This window comes from Penicilliopsis zonata (genome assembly GCF_001890105.1).
Source record: "Penicilliopsis zonata CBS 506.65 unplaced genomic scaffold ASPZOscaffold_36, whole genome shotgun sequence".
NCBI classification, from domain to species: domain Eukaryota; kingdom Fungi; phylum Ascomycota; class Eurotiomycetes; order Eurotiales; family Aspergillaceae; genus Penicilliopsis; species Penicilliopsis zonata.
In genome coordinates this window covers 53,568-70,251 of record NW_019208940.1, presented here as the reverse complement: position 1 = coordinate 70,251, position 16,684 = coordinate 53,568, and the positions used below count along the sequence as shown (strand labels likewise).

Sequence of the window (16,684 nt, the reverse complement as noted above, 5' to 3'; positions counted from 1 at the left end):
TAAAGTTAGATATTTATATATATTTATAATACTATAGTAATTTTAACTAAAGTTAGTTTTCCCTATATATTTATAATATTATAGTAAAATACTATAGGTTAAGTAAGTATAGATATAGGTAAAACCTAATTTATGCTAACTTATTTAGGTAATAATTATAGGCTTAGCATTATATGCCGGGTACCTATAGATTACCTAATTAAAACCCGCCATACCCATGGGTGGGTATGGGTTTACCCTAGGCATACCCGGAAACCTAGTAGGTTAGGAATCTAGTGCCCCAAACCTGACCCGCGGGTCGGGTTTAGCCAGTCTAATAATATATATTATATATATTATATAAGGTAAAGTTAAGAGGTATCCTTTATTTTCTTTAATAAACTATTAAGCTCCTAGATAAATATAAGCTATATATAAATCTTAAGGTAAAGATAGTCTTTTAAAAATATAATATTCTTTATTAAGAACTTAGAGTAGCCCTTCTACCTAAGTAGGATATTATATATAATATTAATATAAATAATACTATACTTATTAATATTAGCCCTTTTTCTCTCTTATAGAAGAAACTTAAGGAGCTAATTTAATAACTAGAGGACCTAAAGTAAAAAGGGCTTATTTAACCCTTTATTAAACTTTAGGGCTTTTTAGTAATATTTATTTATAAAGTAATAAAAAAGTAATAAATATATATTAATTATTAAATATTAAATAATTAAATAGTTAAGAATAGCTACTTACTACTCTAGATTTAAGAGTTACTAGATATAGTAAGTAGAAGTTAAATAATATTAAAGATTAACCTCTTATTAAGATATTAATAAGTATAGATAAGAGATAGCTTAATTAAAAAAATAGTATTTAATATAATATTTAATAAATTTAAATTTTTAGCTATATTATTTAGTCTCTATAATATATTAGTAATATTCTAGATAATAATAAATTATATCTTAAGGAAATATATAGGCTATTTTATAATAATATATCTTAATAATATCTTTATCTTCTTTAAGAATATTAATAAGTATTATTAATATCTTAATCTAGTCTTTATTACCTTAAAGAGATATTAATTATATATTTAAGTATTAAAATATAAGTTTACTATAAAGAAGCTAGAGTTTTATAAGTATATTATAAAAAGAGGCTAAATATTATTTATACTTAAGAAAATTAATATAATATTAAACTAGCTAAAACCCTAAAATATCTATAAGATTTATTAATTTCTAGGATTAGCTATTTATTACTAATAATTTATATAAAGGTTTATATATATTACTATATCCTTATATAATTTATTAAAAGAATTAAATACTAAGTTATATATAAAGAAGTTTTAACTTATTATATAGATTATATTATATAAGACTATTTTTTAAGTAATAAAGAAAGCCTTAATAACTATTTTAATACTTTATTTACTAGACTAAAAAAGGGAGTTCTATATTAAGATAAATACTTCTAAGTAGGCTATTAATATAATTCTTTTATAAATAATAAAAGATAATATTAATTATCTTATTATATTAAATAAGTAAAAACTATCTTTTATAGAGTAGAACTACTTAATATAGAAAAAAGAGCTATTAATAATAAAGAAAATATTATAAGCTTAAGACTATTATATTAAAAATAATATTATTATAACTATTATTATAGATTATAAAAGCTTATAATACTTATTAATAATAAAGATATACTTTAAGAGACTTATATAATAGATTAATAAATTTAATAAATATAATTTAAAGATTTATTATTAAAAAGGGATAAAAGTAGTTATTCTTAATATTATTAGTTATTTATTTAACTTTATTAAAGATAAGCCTAAAGATAAAATAAAAGATATAATTTAATAAGAATAATAATAAATATTTATAACCTTACTATTAGTACTTTAAGAGTACTTAAAAAAGAAATAATTAAAAGCTATAATAATATATTTTATAATAAGAGAAGTACTTATATATTAAGGCCTTTAATATATAATTAAGATAATAACTTTTAACTTCTACTTAATAGAAGAGAATAATAATAAGCTAAGATAAGTTTATAATAACTATAAAGTACTATATCTTTTAGTCTCTTTTTATACTAACTTTATTAGATAAATATATAATAAATTTAAATACTTTAGGCACCTAAAACTTATAGATATTATCTAATTATAAGGATAATAGCTAATAATATAGAAGAATATTAAGTAATATATTTAAGACTATCTTATATATTAGATATTATAGGGTTTATAGGAGGACCTCTAATATAGACATCTTAATTTATTAATAATAATCTTACTATTTAAGAAATAAGCTATTAACTTAATTAAACCTCTATTATTAACCCTTAATAATAATTAGTAGATTATTATAGTAATTAAATATATAATAGATTAGTTAATAGCCTATATAGTTTTAAAAGGCATAATAGAGGTAATTATTAAATTTTTATATAATAAAATCTTTATAAATTATAGTGCCCTTTATAAGCTCTTTTTAAATAATAGACTAAACTTATTAATAATAGTAGTTTAATACTATTTAAAAATCCTATAAATAAGGTACTAGATAATAATACTATATTACTTATAAATAAATAGTAAGGTTAAGAACCTTAATAGCCTCCTAGATTAAATACTTATAAAATATATTATAAGGATATTAATAAAGATCTAGGATAAATACCTCCTATAGGCCCTTTTTACTATATATATATAAATCTATATAATAATAAGAAAAAGCCTCTTTTATCTTCTATATAGTATTAACTCTTATATCTTAAGTAATAATAATAAGAGATTAATAAATAATAATCTTATAAAGGTAGAGGAGTAACTTTAATATATTAATTATATTTAATTATTAATAAATAAGCTATTATTAAACTATATAATAAAAATAAAGATAATATATAATAGCCTAGTAATAAAAATAGGTTTTAAAAAAGATAATTAGGTGCTAGTTAAGAATAAATTACTAAAAAAGCTAGAGAGTAAGTAGTTTAGATTATATAGAGTATTAAAGATATATCTTTTAAATATATATACCCTTAAGGAACCTAATAAATAAGTACTATAAAACTTAATTAATAATTAGTAATTAATCACTACTAAGATAGATAAACTAGACTAATTATAGATATTAGTAGTAATATAATAGATATTATATTAATAGAGTATAATATTATAATATTTAATTAAAGTAAAGAAAATCCTAAAAAAATAAAAATTACTACTACTTTCTTATAAAGAGCTGTTAATAATTATAAAAAAAAAATAAGAAGTAGTAGAGAGATAATAAATAGTGAAGTATTTAAGGGAATACTTAAAGATAAAGAAGAAAGAGATTAATAAAGATATTAATAATAATATTATTATTAAGTATATAATTAAAAAAGCTTAATATAAGGTATAATAAAGGAAGTAAAACTTTTTAATAAAATTAATAACTTAATAATAAAAAGGCTAATAGAGAATAATATTAATCTCTTTAGGAAGCACCTTTAAATAAGAGGTATTTAAGAAAATAATATTTAATAATAATATATCTAAAGATAACTATAGTAATAGTAATAACTAAAAAACTAATCCTAGACTATAAGATACTAATATCTAGAATAGTATTAACTTTAATAAATTATTTATAATAGTTATCTAATTAATTATAAGATAAGATAAAAAGGTAAAGAATAAAAGAAGAGGCTTATACTTAATTATATAAATAAGAGGTAAAAGAATCACCCCTTAAAGAGTACTAAAAGATATTAAGAAGAACTTTATTATAGAGTTTACTAAAAAAAGAGACTAACTATAAAGAGCTAATAATAAGATCTTAAGATATAAATATTAATTACTTATTATAATAATACTTCTTTAAAAATAAAGGATATATTCTTTATAAATTCTTTTTAATCTTTATTATAATAGTAGTTAATACTAATACTACCTTATAAGCCTCTAAAGCTATAATCTAATAATATATATTAATAATAGCTTAATAAATCTTTAATAAATTATTAAAATCTATATTTAAGAGTAGAAAAGGAATAATAAGGGTATTCCTTATATTAATAATCTTATTAATACTATTAAGTTATTTCTTTTAATAAGTATTAATATACTCCTAAACTATTTATTCCTTAAAATTAGGGATATATATTAAAAAATAGCCTAAATAGTATACTACCTTCTTTTAAGATACTATTATATAATAAAGTAAAAGCCTAAATAGAGTAAAACCTAAAATATTAATAAAGATTAATAAATAGTCTAGTATAAGAGCACCTAATATCTTAAGAAAAACTAGAGGACTTATTAATATAATAATAATTAATAAATTAATAGTAATAAATAGACTAAAGAGGATAAAAAGGATTATAAAAAGAATAACTAAAAAAGATAGATTAAAAATAAGAATAAAGAATAAAGTAGCTATAGGCTTCTTCTTCTCTTTTCTTTTATTTTATTACTACTTCTTCTATTAATCCTTCTTCTTTTACTTCTTATTACTATAATAATTAAGACCTATATTATAATTAGTAAGAGAATAATAAATAAATAAAGAAAGACTTATATAAGGTATACTTAATATTCTTATTATAAAATAAATAGTTTATATAAGCTTTTAAATATTAAATATAATATTTATTATCCTTACTCTCCTTAATAAGTAAAATAATATAAGTAGTTTATAGATTATTTTTATAAATATATTTTAAATAAAGAGTAGTAGTAATATTACCCTACTTAAAGATAATTATTATTAATAGCTTAAATATATAACTTAATATAAGGCTCTAGTTATTATAGAAGAAGTCCTTATATAACTAAATAAATAAGAAAAGTTAAATAAGCTTATAATTATTAAAGATAGTTATATATATCTTTAATAATAAATTAGTTTTTACTAATATATTAATAACTTTAGGTAACTAATACTAGAGAAAAGAAAACTTATAATAAATAATAATTCTATAATTATTATAATTTATAATATATTAAGAATAATAAATAGCTAATAAAACCTTAAAAGTAGACTTATTACTATAAATAAAAAAAATAATATAATAATAATATAATCTTAAGTAATAAATATTTAAGAGTAAGTAGTAAAAAAAGTAATAAAAGTAAAGTATAAGTCCTTCTTAGAGAAGAACTTAAATAATAAAGGACTCTTATATAATATTATAAAGAATACTCTTATTATACTTAATAAAAAAAAGAAGAGAGAAATAAAAAAAAAGAAAAGAAAAAAAAGAAAAAGATTATTAATAATAAAATAAAAAAGATATATCTTATTATAAATAAAGAAATTAATAGATTATTTAATAATAGTAGCTATTAATTATATCCTTATAGCCTAGGACTAGCTGCCCCTATTAATTAACCTTAAATAGTAAAAGATTAAAGAGTAAGTCTTTATTTAAGTAATTTAATACTTCTATTAGTTAATTAGGGAGGTAATTATTACTATATATAGATCTAAAAGCTTTATAAATAAAGCTTAAGTTAAGTAAAAAAATATATAATATTATAAATAATATTATAATTACTCTCCTAAATTATATTAAATAGAATTATCTTAATATATATTAAGGTATTTACTAACTATAATATATATACTCTACTAAGATCCCCTAATTATAATAGAGTATTATATATAAGTTCTTACTTTAATCTAAGGATTAATAGATTCTATAAAGTTCTATTACTACTTAATTACTCTACTCTAATAGGCTAAGGGGAGATATATAAATACCTCCCCTTAAACCTATAGTAGTAATAAATAGAGATTTCTTAGAAAAAGACTTAGCTTTCAAATATCACACTAATCTAAATCTAAAAGTTTTTAGTTTAATACTTCTTAAGTACTTATCTAGTGCTTAAGGAGTACTTCTCTAGTACTTAAAAAGTACTTTTTATTATTAACTTATTAATATATTATTTATTATCTATATTAATAATAATTACCTAGATCTTATTTCTATAAATTAAATTAAATTTAATTAATTACCTAGTAACTTTATTTAAAAGAGAAAATACTTTTTTAAATAAGAGATAATAGTCTTCTACTATCTCTTAATTAATAAAAACCTAAAGAAGTATAATAACTATACTTAAATATTAGATAAGGACTTTTTAAGTAATTAGGAACTAATAATTAAATAGTTATTAAATACTTATCTTTTATATAAGATTATAGATAAGTTATAAAAATAACCTTATTTATATCTCTTTCTTATAGATATTTATATAATATATTAATATTAAATAAGGTTAAAATAGTAAGAAGTTCTATTTATTTTTTATAAATATAAATAATTATTATTTAGTTATTTTTAAAATACTTCTCTTAAATATATTTTTAAATTAAATAAAAAAAAATTAATAAGTACTTAAAGAGTAGCCTCTAAGTAGTGATTAAATATTAAGAGAATACTTAATATAAACTTATTCTTAAAAATAGCTTAATATTATAAAGATATATAATATTATTATAATACTACCCTACTAGATATATTAAAAGCTATTACTTTTAAATAATTATAGAGATTTAATTAAGATTTAAAAAAGATATATATATTTCTATAGATATAAAAGAATTATAGTAATAATAAAATAATTTAAGTTTAAGACTTTAAATAAATTATATTATAAGTAGTTAAAAGGTAGTTAATAAATAATTAAAAAGTTGTTAATAAATAATTAAGAATTATTAAAAAAATATATATCTAATAGTATAAAAGTATTTCTTACTTAATATTATATTAGGATTATTTATTTTTTTTATAATCCATATAATCCCCTTTATAATCATTTCTATTGGTTTATAAGGTGGTGAAGGAGGATATTAATAAATCCTATATAAAATAAAAAAAATATAAAGAACTTTAAGAATATTAATTAGTATAAATATAATAAAAGTAATATTATATTTAAGATATTAAAATTTTCTTAATCCTTAAATATAATTACTATCTAAAAAATTAAGTTAATAATTAAAAAATATTCTATAAGTATTTAGAGAGTATCTTTAAAGTACTCCTTAAGTACTTAAATAGTACTTACTATAAAACCTTTATTTTATTATTTATAGCTTAATTATTCTATACTCTTTTTAAGAAGGTATAATTAAATTATTAAATAGTCTCTTAAAAAACTAAAGATTAATATTATTATAGCCTTTAATAAAATTATAATAATATTTTTATAGAAATACTAATCTTCTATTTATATAATTAATAAATAATTAATACTTATTATTTATATTCTAAAAATATATATTAATAAATCACTTTTATTTTACTACTTTTTAAGTACTTACTAGATAATTAATAAGTATTTAATAAGTATTTATAATAATTAATCTTTTACTTATTATATAGTAATATCTTTAAAAAATTAGTTTATATAAAGGGAGTATCTTAAGATATAGGCTCTATTAAAAGAATAACCTCTTTAACTAATATAAACTAAATATATTAACTATATTTCTTTTTTTATAAAGTACTTAAATAATAATTATTAAGTACTTATAAAGTACTTAAACTACTTAACTATTACTTATCTATATATATTATGTTTTGTCACATTATTTTCTAGTAATTTAATATATTATTATATATATTAAATTTCTGACTAGGTTTCTATAGTGTAGGGTTTAAAGACTTGGTTTTAAGTATTTATAAACTAAAATACTAGAATAAGTCTATAATCATTTATAAACTAGGCAATTTAAAAAAGAATAGTTAATCTTTTTTACCCCTTATTTATTAGCTTAATAGTATTAAATCTAATTTATAATTAATATTTTCATATTTAATAAATATTTCTTAGGTACTTATTAAGTACTTATTAAGTACTTAAGAAGATATTTTATTTTATCTCTTAAATAAGTTATTCTACTTCTTCTTAAGATTTATCCTTAATTAATATTATATAAATATATCCTAATAAATTACTTCTTAAATATTCTAGAAGGTCTTAAGTATATTCTAGATATAATATCTTAAGAGAATTTACTTTTATATTAGTTAATATAATTTAAGCTATAGGTTTAGGTTCTTAAATAAATAATTAATAAGTAGTTATTAAGTACTTATTAAGTACTTATAAAATATTTAGTATATTTTATAAATAATCTATTTTATATTTTATATTCTTAAATAAGAGAAATATTATCTTTAATAATATTAAAGATATTTATCTAGGCATGGTGTTCTATCTTTAAAATTATAAAATAATAAAGAAGTAGTTAAGGGGTAGTTAGAAAGTAGTTAAGAAGTATTTAGTCTTTTTTATTATTATTATAATAAATTAAAAAGGAATTAAGAAGGAAATTAAATTTCACCTGAAAAGTATAGGTATTTAAATATTGAGATGCCCTGCCCCGTTGCCAAGGCGTTCCCAATTAGGTTAGAGGGGCGCCGCACTAATTTCAGAGGGCACCTGACCTGTATACTCGTCCTTCACCAGCTCAGCTAATTTCATGCAGATGAAACCACGCTCCTGGGTTCAATATCGCTGTGGCCCCTAGTAATATGATCTCATTAATCTTCTAAAACCTTCCACCAGGAGAACCATCTCCTAGTTGAAGAAAAGACGCTTATTGTAAGTAAATAAGCTGTATAATGTGGCTCTAGACCCTCCTTTACTGCTACAGTGCTTCTTTATTGCAATGAACATGAGAGCAAAGCCCGAATGAGAACCTACCATTAGACCCCTGAATCTGAGCCCTACAGAGATTATACATCCCACTTGAAGCTGAAGCAGTCTAAACTAGAACTAAAAAGTCATCAAGTATACCGTCTTACCAAGGCCAGCGAGATAACAGTGGACTTGACTATAGTGAGTACTCGACTTGATCAGCCTAGACATCTAGATAATAATATAAATATAGAACACAACTGTGCCTGCTCTATGAGAAGTTTAATATAGTGTAGAAGATCTTTATGAAGGGATATAGATAGGCAATATCTTCAAAATACTATCTAATACATATCAAGCCAGGTATTCCATTCTATAACTGGAAGAGAACCCCCTTGTTAATAAACTCTATATCATCTCCCCCGCGGCCTTATACTTCTCTCCTCCCCTGTTTTGCCTGCCCTCGCCTGCCTGCTATTCACCTCTAATATTCTGAATCGGTAGATTGAATTATAAATTAATAGGAAAAGAACGATAGAATATCATGATATAGAAGAAGCAAAACGATATTTTATATTGCCTAGCTCACTACTTGAGAAGCTATCAAGTACTGTAGAATATATTGATCGGCATGTTGCTCGGCTCTGCACAACTTTACTGCTCAGCAGCCCGGGAAGGATATTTCCATCTCATCATCTCACTGCAATGTGGGCTCCGGTCTGCGCTCTGTAGGCCGACTGGGTGGTGTACAGTAGACAGTTGTTTCTCGCTTGCGGTAACACAGTAGCCACCTTGCAAGTTGCCTGCGCTGCACATGCATCAACACACTCCTTCAGGCTAGGAACTGTCAGGCCAGGCCTGGTAATGAGTCCGGTGCCGCCAGCTATGACAAGGAAGTATCGAGTTAGCCAATTGGCACTGATGTAGATTCCGAACGAACTTACCCATATTACAGTTGACACTCCACAAAGACCCTGCTTGAGACTGGCCAGTATAAGCAGCATTTCCAGTCTGCCCTCGACCTGTCGTTGATATTAGCTCGCTGTGATTGCGACCATGCAGTGAGGAAACAGGGAGGAGACCTACAGTCTGGCACTGAACCACCGCCGGTAACCGGTGGAGTGGTGCTGCCTCCTGCCCGACAAGTATCACGTTCGGCCTTGAATTGATCACGCTCGGTCTTATATTGATCTCTGGCAGTTTCACAGGCCTGGAGCTGGGTCCGGCAATCGTCTCGCTCCTGACAACATGGAGAGGTAGGAGTGACCACCTTTTCAAAGAAGATGGTATTCGCCTGGGGCACGGGAGGACCGCTGTTTGCAACCACACATTTTCCGCCTCTTGTCCAGGAGACTCCGGCAAGAGCGCTGTTACCTGCCGCGCGCGAAGCACAGTCAGCCGGAGTGTTCACTCCAGAAGTCATCCCAGCGTTGTCTCCGTTCGATGCCCGCATGTTGCAGTGGTATGTGTACTGTGCACCACCCAGGGTGGTGGTGCCTGTGGTTTGGCCGGCACCACACAGGCTATCGTATTCCTGCTGGGGCGTCGTTTGGCCAGCCACCAGCAGAGGCAACAGGGGGAGCAGGACAGAGACCCTCATCTTTGAAAATGAGCAGATGATCGTGACAATGGAGAGTGAAACAATGGGATTGTGAGGAGCAGAGAAGAATAAGGGCCAGGTGGAGGAATTCATACTCTTATATCTCATTTGGCTGAGAGATCAGCTACTCGGCCGCTGCATGCTCCTCCCAGGGTTACATCCTCCAGCCGATCACTTTGAGGGTGTCTTCCCAGATGATCAATTGATATTTTCGCTTGATACATATTACTCTGTATCCACCCCCAGTTACACTGCATGAGTACGAGAGAGACATTTGTTTTTCACATGTGGATTTCAAGTTACACCGAAGCAATAGTATAGTGAATTGCTTCTTATGCTAGGAGATCATAATAGACTTTTATTTTGTACCACCTGGTTACATAGCTGGAATGTTGTTTCGAGCTCTACTGGAAGACCGGGGGAAATGTATGCCCCGTCACTTGTCCAAGAGGATAAAGTTGAGTTTGATATATTCCTAAATACCACTAGATTGAAGTGACAGCAATTACAGTTGGATATTGAGTATATTCTGAGACGCCTGTGGAGTTTCTATATCGACTGTCCTCGAAAGTCGCCGTTGGGAAACACCCAACTCCAGATATTCAGCCCGATCTTCGTCCCTTCCAGCACGACAAGCCCGGCATGGACCATCTCTTCATACGCCTTGCCGTCTGGGGCAACGTTCTGCCAGAACAGCGCATTGCCAGCAATCGGTTTGAACACCGTCCCATTCTCCGCAGCCTCACAGTCAAGAAAAGCGCACAGGGCCGGGTCCTCCCACCGGGGAATCATGGGGAAATGGGTGCCGCCCCCGGTGCAGTTGCCGTCCAGCCAGACATTAAAGGTCGACATGCGGTTGGGGAGAGAGTCGCCGAATCCGTCATGATGGTGAACAAAGTATCCGTCCTTTTGGTATCGTTGGACCGAAAGAGGCTCAAGGGCCATGTTTGTCCACTGCTGCAGTGACTGCGCACGTCTTTCAATGCATTTGACGGTCGAGTCGCGCGGCAATATAGCCGTTTCACTACGCCGGTATCCCCCTTCTGCTGTCGCTGTATCGGTCTCGGTGTTGTACACCATGGCAGGAGTGTAGTATGGGTTGCTGTGGTTTGGTGATTTAGTAGACTGTACTTGCGTGAAAAGACCATTATCCATGAGCCTACCTGATCGCCATTACATGCTGTCTTTCCTCCTCACTCAGGAAAGATTCGATATAGATCATCCGCGGACTCTCGGCGATAAGGTATGCCTGGAAATCATGCTCAGGACACTCAATCGACTGATCGGGCTGCACAAACTCCAGGAAGTTGGCTGGATGTTGAGGAGACAAAGTGCTGTCTGGGGTGTGCGTTTGGACTGATGCGCTGGTTGCAACGGCGGGAATCTTCTCTCCTAGGGAGAAGAATTGGTTCCCATCGCCGAGGGAAATCCCATGGATAATCAAACCCGAGCCTAGCGACGTTGAGACGTTGAGAAACAACGGGAGGATGCCTTGGGCTTGGATGATGGAAGACATTGAACGTGATAGCCCTTCGGGGTGTACGATATGGTAGAGGCCAGAAAGCTGAAGAGACACACGAAAGAACAGAACAGAATAGAAGATTGCACAGTGTTGACTCTTTCCAACGCCGTCGAGAAACAGCGAGAGGCCCTTCACCCCAACATTTTGGATCTGTCGAAGGACGTCTCAGGCCTGCATATGCTTGGCAAATGATGCATAGGCCGATACCACGATAGATTAGCTGGTGTAACAATATGTCAGTTGAGTGCATGGTGGGGAAGCTAGAGAGCTGGGACCATTTTTATACAGGGATGGCTTGGCTTATTCATTGATTTCTATCTAGTTAGCCATGTCTCAAGCACACAGGTAGTCATGCTGCAGAAATCCCACATACCTAGATACATCAAGAGTACAGCATATGCGGGATACATAGTGTTCCTGGGTGTCAGAAGCTTCTTGTCATATACGGTATCACAACAAGGTAATTTAGTACAGTGGTACAGGAATAGTGCATACGTTACAGATACCAGACACTGCCTGGGTCCTTAGGCCGTCGATTCCAAGTAATTCAGTCAAGAGAATAGCCAGATATGTAATGAGGCGCTGACACTTGCCATGGAGTAACTATTCTACATCACTTAGCCAAGTTTATGGTAAAAAAAAAGTAATGTATAAACCAGGCATATTTTTCAACTACTGTAGATAGTCATCGAAAATAGGGTCTTGCCATTCATTGTGCCAATTCTTAAACTACCCATCCTTCCAAGTAAACCAAAAAAGCAGATTAACATAACAAATCAAGATAAACACTGATCCTGAACCAATTCAACCAAGCAGCCAAAAGAAACCTCTCTTTATCTTGTATTGCGTGCTCCCTTCATAGACAGCCTTGGAACGCCCCATTGGAATCAAAGGCTGGGAATAATCCACCGGCCGAGCTACAAGAGGCAAAGTTCGGATTGTTGTTGTAGACTGCGCATGGTGTACTTCCGCTGCCACCGCTAGAAGGGACGGGGATCTTTGTAAGTGGTATCCATGGCATTCGGAAGAAAAAGGCGGAAGCTCCAGGGGTTAGGGCGACAACCGCCAGTGAGACTGCTGCAAGACGCATTTTGGAGGATTGAAAAGTCTTTTGAAGATATATCAGTCTGAATGTGTTGGCCAAAGATAGATAAGAGAGAATATACCTTTGGGAGAAATCAAGGCGAAGAAACGTTTCCTTGCTGCTGATCAAGGAGAATGAAGAGACTCTTTGGGATGGAAGTCACAAAGGATTATGGATTGAAAGTAGGACCTTGTCTTGAGATCAACTCGCCTACTTCAAAGCTATTCCCACTGCAAGGCCAGCTGATTTATAGTGATGGTACCCCGTATGGTTTCTGGTATTGTCATGGATTGGGATGTATTGCAGTATGTATGTATGGAACAGCAAATAAAATACCACAACAAGTGTATGCCCTGCATCTGCTGGTTACATGACTATCTTCTTTTCCCTTTAGGGCCCAGTCCCTCTATTGAATTGCATTCTCGGCAGGACCTTTCCCGTGACACAGCTTTTGTTGAGAATCCAATCAATGCATCTCATGACTCAATAGAAGGGAAATATAGTTTGTAAGCAGCAGCAGCAGCAGCGTCTTAGGGATGTATCCACAAGGACAGGGGGTGGAGATGGATTCTTGGCTGGAAAACGTCAAGTATGGGATGCAATTCGGTATAGCAACGTATGGTTAGGTTTCACAATGGAGCTGAGGATCTGCGTCTCCGAACTGTGCTATTCAGAGTAGACGGAAATAGACTGAAGGCACTGCAACGTAGAGGATGATTGAATGATGCAAGCCAACATCTCCACCTTTTTGGATCACTGGCAAGGCAAGGTCTTCTTCAGGCGATGTTTCTCTTGTTCTATTGGAACCACCTACGGCAGAATTTATAACTGTCATTTCCCGACTACAAACCATTTTCAGGCTTCCCTCTCTCATCTATACATGCCGACTGCTATCTTTTTTCTCATAAGTTTTAACCAAAACCTTCTTCTTCGGTTGTCATCATGAAAGCATGGACACCCTTCGGAAGGGCCATTCTGGTTCTTGGTGTCTTGATGCTGCTGGCAATGATGGTAGCTGCACAGGACTCGGGGGACTTTGGTGACGATGATTCTGGGGACTTTGGCGACGATGATACTGGAGACTTTGATGATGATGACTCCGGCGACTTTGATGACGATGATTCTGGCGATTTCGAGGATGATGACTCCGGGGACTTTGATGGCGGCAGTACTTGTCCTGCCGTGCGTGAGACTGTCCAAAATATGTCCCCTACAGCAGGCAAACAATATGATTGTGCTGCAAGTAAGCGAGATCTCTCTATTGAACTTTCATCCCCTCATTGATAATGACTAAATTCTCCCCCACATAGACAATGGACATCTCTATGAAGCATCTGATGGTCACCACTTCTACATCCAATGCTGTACTGAGGTCCCAACTGGTCCTATCTTCGGTCTCTGGGCAGATAACTTTGGAGCATGTATGGATGCCTGTGCCCAGGAGCCCTCTGGTCGATGCAGAAGGTTGGCTCTCCCTCCATCTCCCTTTCCATTGCCCTTCCACAAGACGCGTGCCCTAATCAGAGATGGTGAACATACAGTGTTGGGTTTGACTCTAACCCCGCTCCTGGAGATACTGATACCTGCATCTTCTTCGGAACGGGAGACTTCTTGACCATTGACCATTCGAAATATCACTATGCCTTCCTTGTTGACCCTCCGACTGCCGATCACCCGGATGATGAGATCAAGCTCTGTTCAACGGAATGTCCTGGATCTAACAACCAGGTGTATAACACACCTTACGGCGAGGTATGGTTTATTCCATAGAAACCTGAAATTTGAATATGGCTGATCTAACCCTCTTTTTCATGATAGAGTTTCCGCATGGTCTGCGGCAAACGACATGGCACCGAGGCTGTCATGGAACAGGTTGACTCTTGGGAACAGTGTATGGACTACTGCGGCAAGCTTGTGCAGTGCCGTAGTGTTGACTACCATCGCCGTACCAAACGCTGCTATCTGGGTGATCACGGTGGTGAGCCCACTATTGACGCTCCAGGGTTCAGCAGTGCCTACTCTATGGGCTGTGCTGGAGCCTGTTGTGACTATCCAAAGCCAGAATCTCCAGGTCCGTCTGAACCTGAAACTCCTCCACCTCCTCCACCTCCGCCCATCGTTTTGCCGCTGCCACCGGGACAGCCATGTCCGCAACTGCACAACACCAAGCTGACAGTCAACTCCCAGGAGTGGCAAATTAAGTGTTCCTATGTTGATGGGTGGGTAAATGGGGGCTCCAGGCATGATTTGCCTACAGCCAGCAGTATGGAAGAGTGTATCCAGCACTGTCAAAACCACGCCCCTTGTGTATGGTCTGAGTTCCGCCCAAGTGATGGTCTCTGTGGCGGATACACAAAGGATTATTCCCAGGCGCAGATCATCACTGACAATGTAGCCCAAGGACATTTCAACTTGATCCCTGCCTGATGACCAAATTTCATGATGCTCAATCGGGAATTTGTGAAGCAGTCAGCATTTAGTGGGTGTCGTTGAATCTCCATCTTCTATTTCCTTTTTAGCTTATCACTCTATATCGAAGATCAGTTGTCTCTATATACTCTCTCTCTAGTCTAAATTGAATGTCGCAGAATCTGTTATTGTTTACGAAATCCTCTTCCTATCTTTTGGATTCATTTTTATATATAATCTATTCCTTGATATTTGAAACACTTTTAAGGAGTAACATTCTGGGCATCAGTCCACTACATAGTATCTATTGTTTCCCATTCCTCGGCAGGCTTCTCCTCTCCAAAATGTGTCATATATCCTCTAGTTTCAATCAATTGCTCCACATGGTCTTCCAAAAGATAACAGCTTCAATAAAGCACCACACATTCAATAAGATGCAATATCTCACCTTGCGGAGTAAAGAATAGAGTTCTGCATCTTGTGCTACACTACGTACCACAGCGGTCTGTCTTAGTTCAAGGTCCTATCTCGGCCACTATCTACCGCTACGGCAGCAGAATTCTATTTGCTGATGCATGCTTCAACTAGTCTGGTGAGGTGCATTTTTTTCAGAACATTGGGCTCAGTAAGAATGAGACTATTTAATAGATCCTGGTGTAGATTGGTCATTGAGACAGTCGCTTTGCAGTGATTGTGGAGGGATCCTTGCTGAACCCTTGAGACGTATAGTTGGATGGTATACGGAGTACCTATCTAGATGCAGGACAGGTAATACCTGGTCATTACATCTATTGATATTACATACAGGTAAGGTATCCTGTCTCTATTACCATACTATACCAGTACCGATATGCAAGGTTGTCGAAGACATTCAAGACCATCAGACCGCTTTATCCCGCCCTCCTTGTGCTGACTCAAAGCCACATTCCAGTATGGAGTAATTTGAAGTTATAGTCATGTAATCTCATTGACTAGCTGTAAACTCCAACTGTATCCCGTCCTGCATGTGTCACCTAAGGAAATCGGCTTCCCCAGCCTGCCACTTCCTCTACATATGACCTCCCACATTCCAGAAATGCGTGGACTCTTCAGATCTTTGATAGATTGACTACATGCATGCTGTTGTGCAACTGTTTTCTAACCCCCCCCTCAAGTGGAGGATGCAGGCTTGGAGTTATCCACTTATGAGCGATCATTTCAGCTAGCCGCCTATTTTCAAACATCCCTATCCAAGGTCCCGGTTGCCGATGGCTGTCTGTGTCTATGGCATGTACTCCCCGCAGATCGGCAGTGGATTGCAGCAAGGCTATTGATCCTCACAGGAAGTGTCTCCCAGCACTCAGGAATTCATGACATATTGACTGATTTTACTGTGGTACAAAGCCCAAACTGGCGATCTAACCGGGACTCGAAAATGGA

The 16,684-nt window shown here is 32.0% G+C and overlaps 4 protein-coding genes across 4 annotated transcripts; 1 reads left to right on the top strand and 3 right to left on the bottom strand.

The window, feature by feature from the left end:
* Window positions 1-9,228: 9,228 nt before the first annotated feature.
* Window positions 9,229-10,298, bottom strand: ASPZODRAFT_170322 (hypothetical protein). Its single transcript, XM_022726940.1, has 3 exons — window positions 9,737-10,298; window positions 9,595-9,672; window positions 9,229-9,533 (listed from the first exon to the last, which is right to left on the bottom strand). Exons 1-3 carry the CDS (start codon window positions 10,248-10,250, stop codon window positions 9,343-9,345), a joined length of 783 nt encoding a protein of 260 aa, XP_022576719.1. The 5' UTR covers window positions 10,251-10,298; the 3' UTR covers window positions 9,229-9,342.
* Window positions 10,299-10,799: 501 nt separating this feature from the next.
* On the bottom strand, window positions 10,800-11,766 carry ASPZODRAFT_147691 (hypothetical protein; the record flags this gene model as incomplete). The annotated part of the gene is made up of 2 exons (XM_022725286.1): window positions 10,800-11,352; window positions 11,414-11,766. 2 exons carry the CDS (start codon window positions 11,764-11,766, stop codon window positions 10,800-10,802), a joined length of 906 nt encoding a protein of 301 aa, XP_022576718.1.
* Window positions 11,767-12,468: 702 nt separating this feature from the next.
* On the bottom strand, window positions 12,469-13,056 carry ASPZODRAFT_137437 (hypothetical protein). The gene is made up of 2 exons (XM_022724317.1): window positions 12,939-13,056; window positions 12,469-12,880 (listed from the first exon to the last, which is right to left on the bottom strand). The coding sequence occupies exon 2, from the start codon at window positions 12,860-12,862 to the stop codon at window positions 12,629-12,631; it is 234 nt and encodes a 77-aa protein (XP_022576717.1). The 5' UTR covers window positions 12,863-12,880; window positions 12,939-13,056; the 3' UTR covers window positions 12,469-12,628.
* A 687-nt stretch (window positions 13,057-13,743) lies between these two features.
* ASPZODRAFT_137436 (hypothetical protein) lies at window positions 13,744-15,382 on the top strand. Its single transcript, XM_022724316.1, has 5 exons — window positions 13,744-14,099; window positions 14,167-14,320; window positions 14,398-14,608; window positions 14,675-14,927; window positions 15,044-15,382. The coding sequence occupies exons 1-5, from the start codon at window positions 13,799-13,801 to the stop codon at window positions 15,055-15,057; spliced, it is 933 nt and encodes a 310-aa protein (XP_022576716.1). The 5' UTR covers window positions 13,744-13,798; the 3' UTR covers window positions 15,058-15,382.
* The last annotated feature ends 1,302 nt before the right edge of the window (window positions 15,383-16,684 follow it).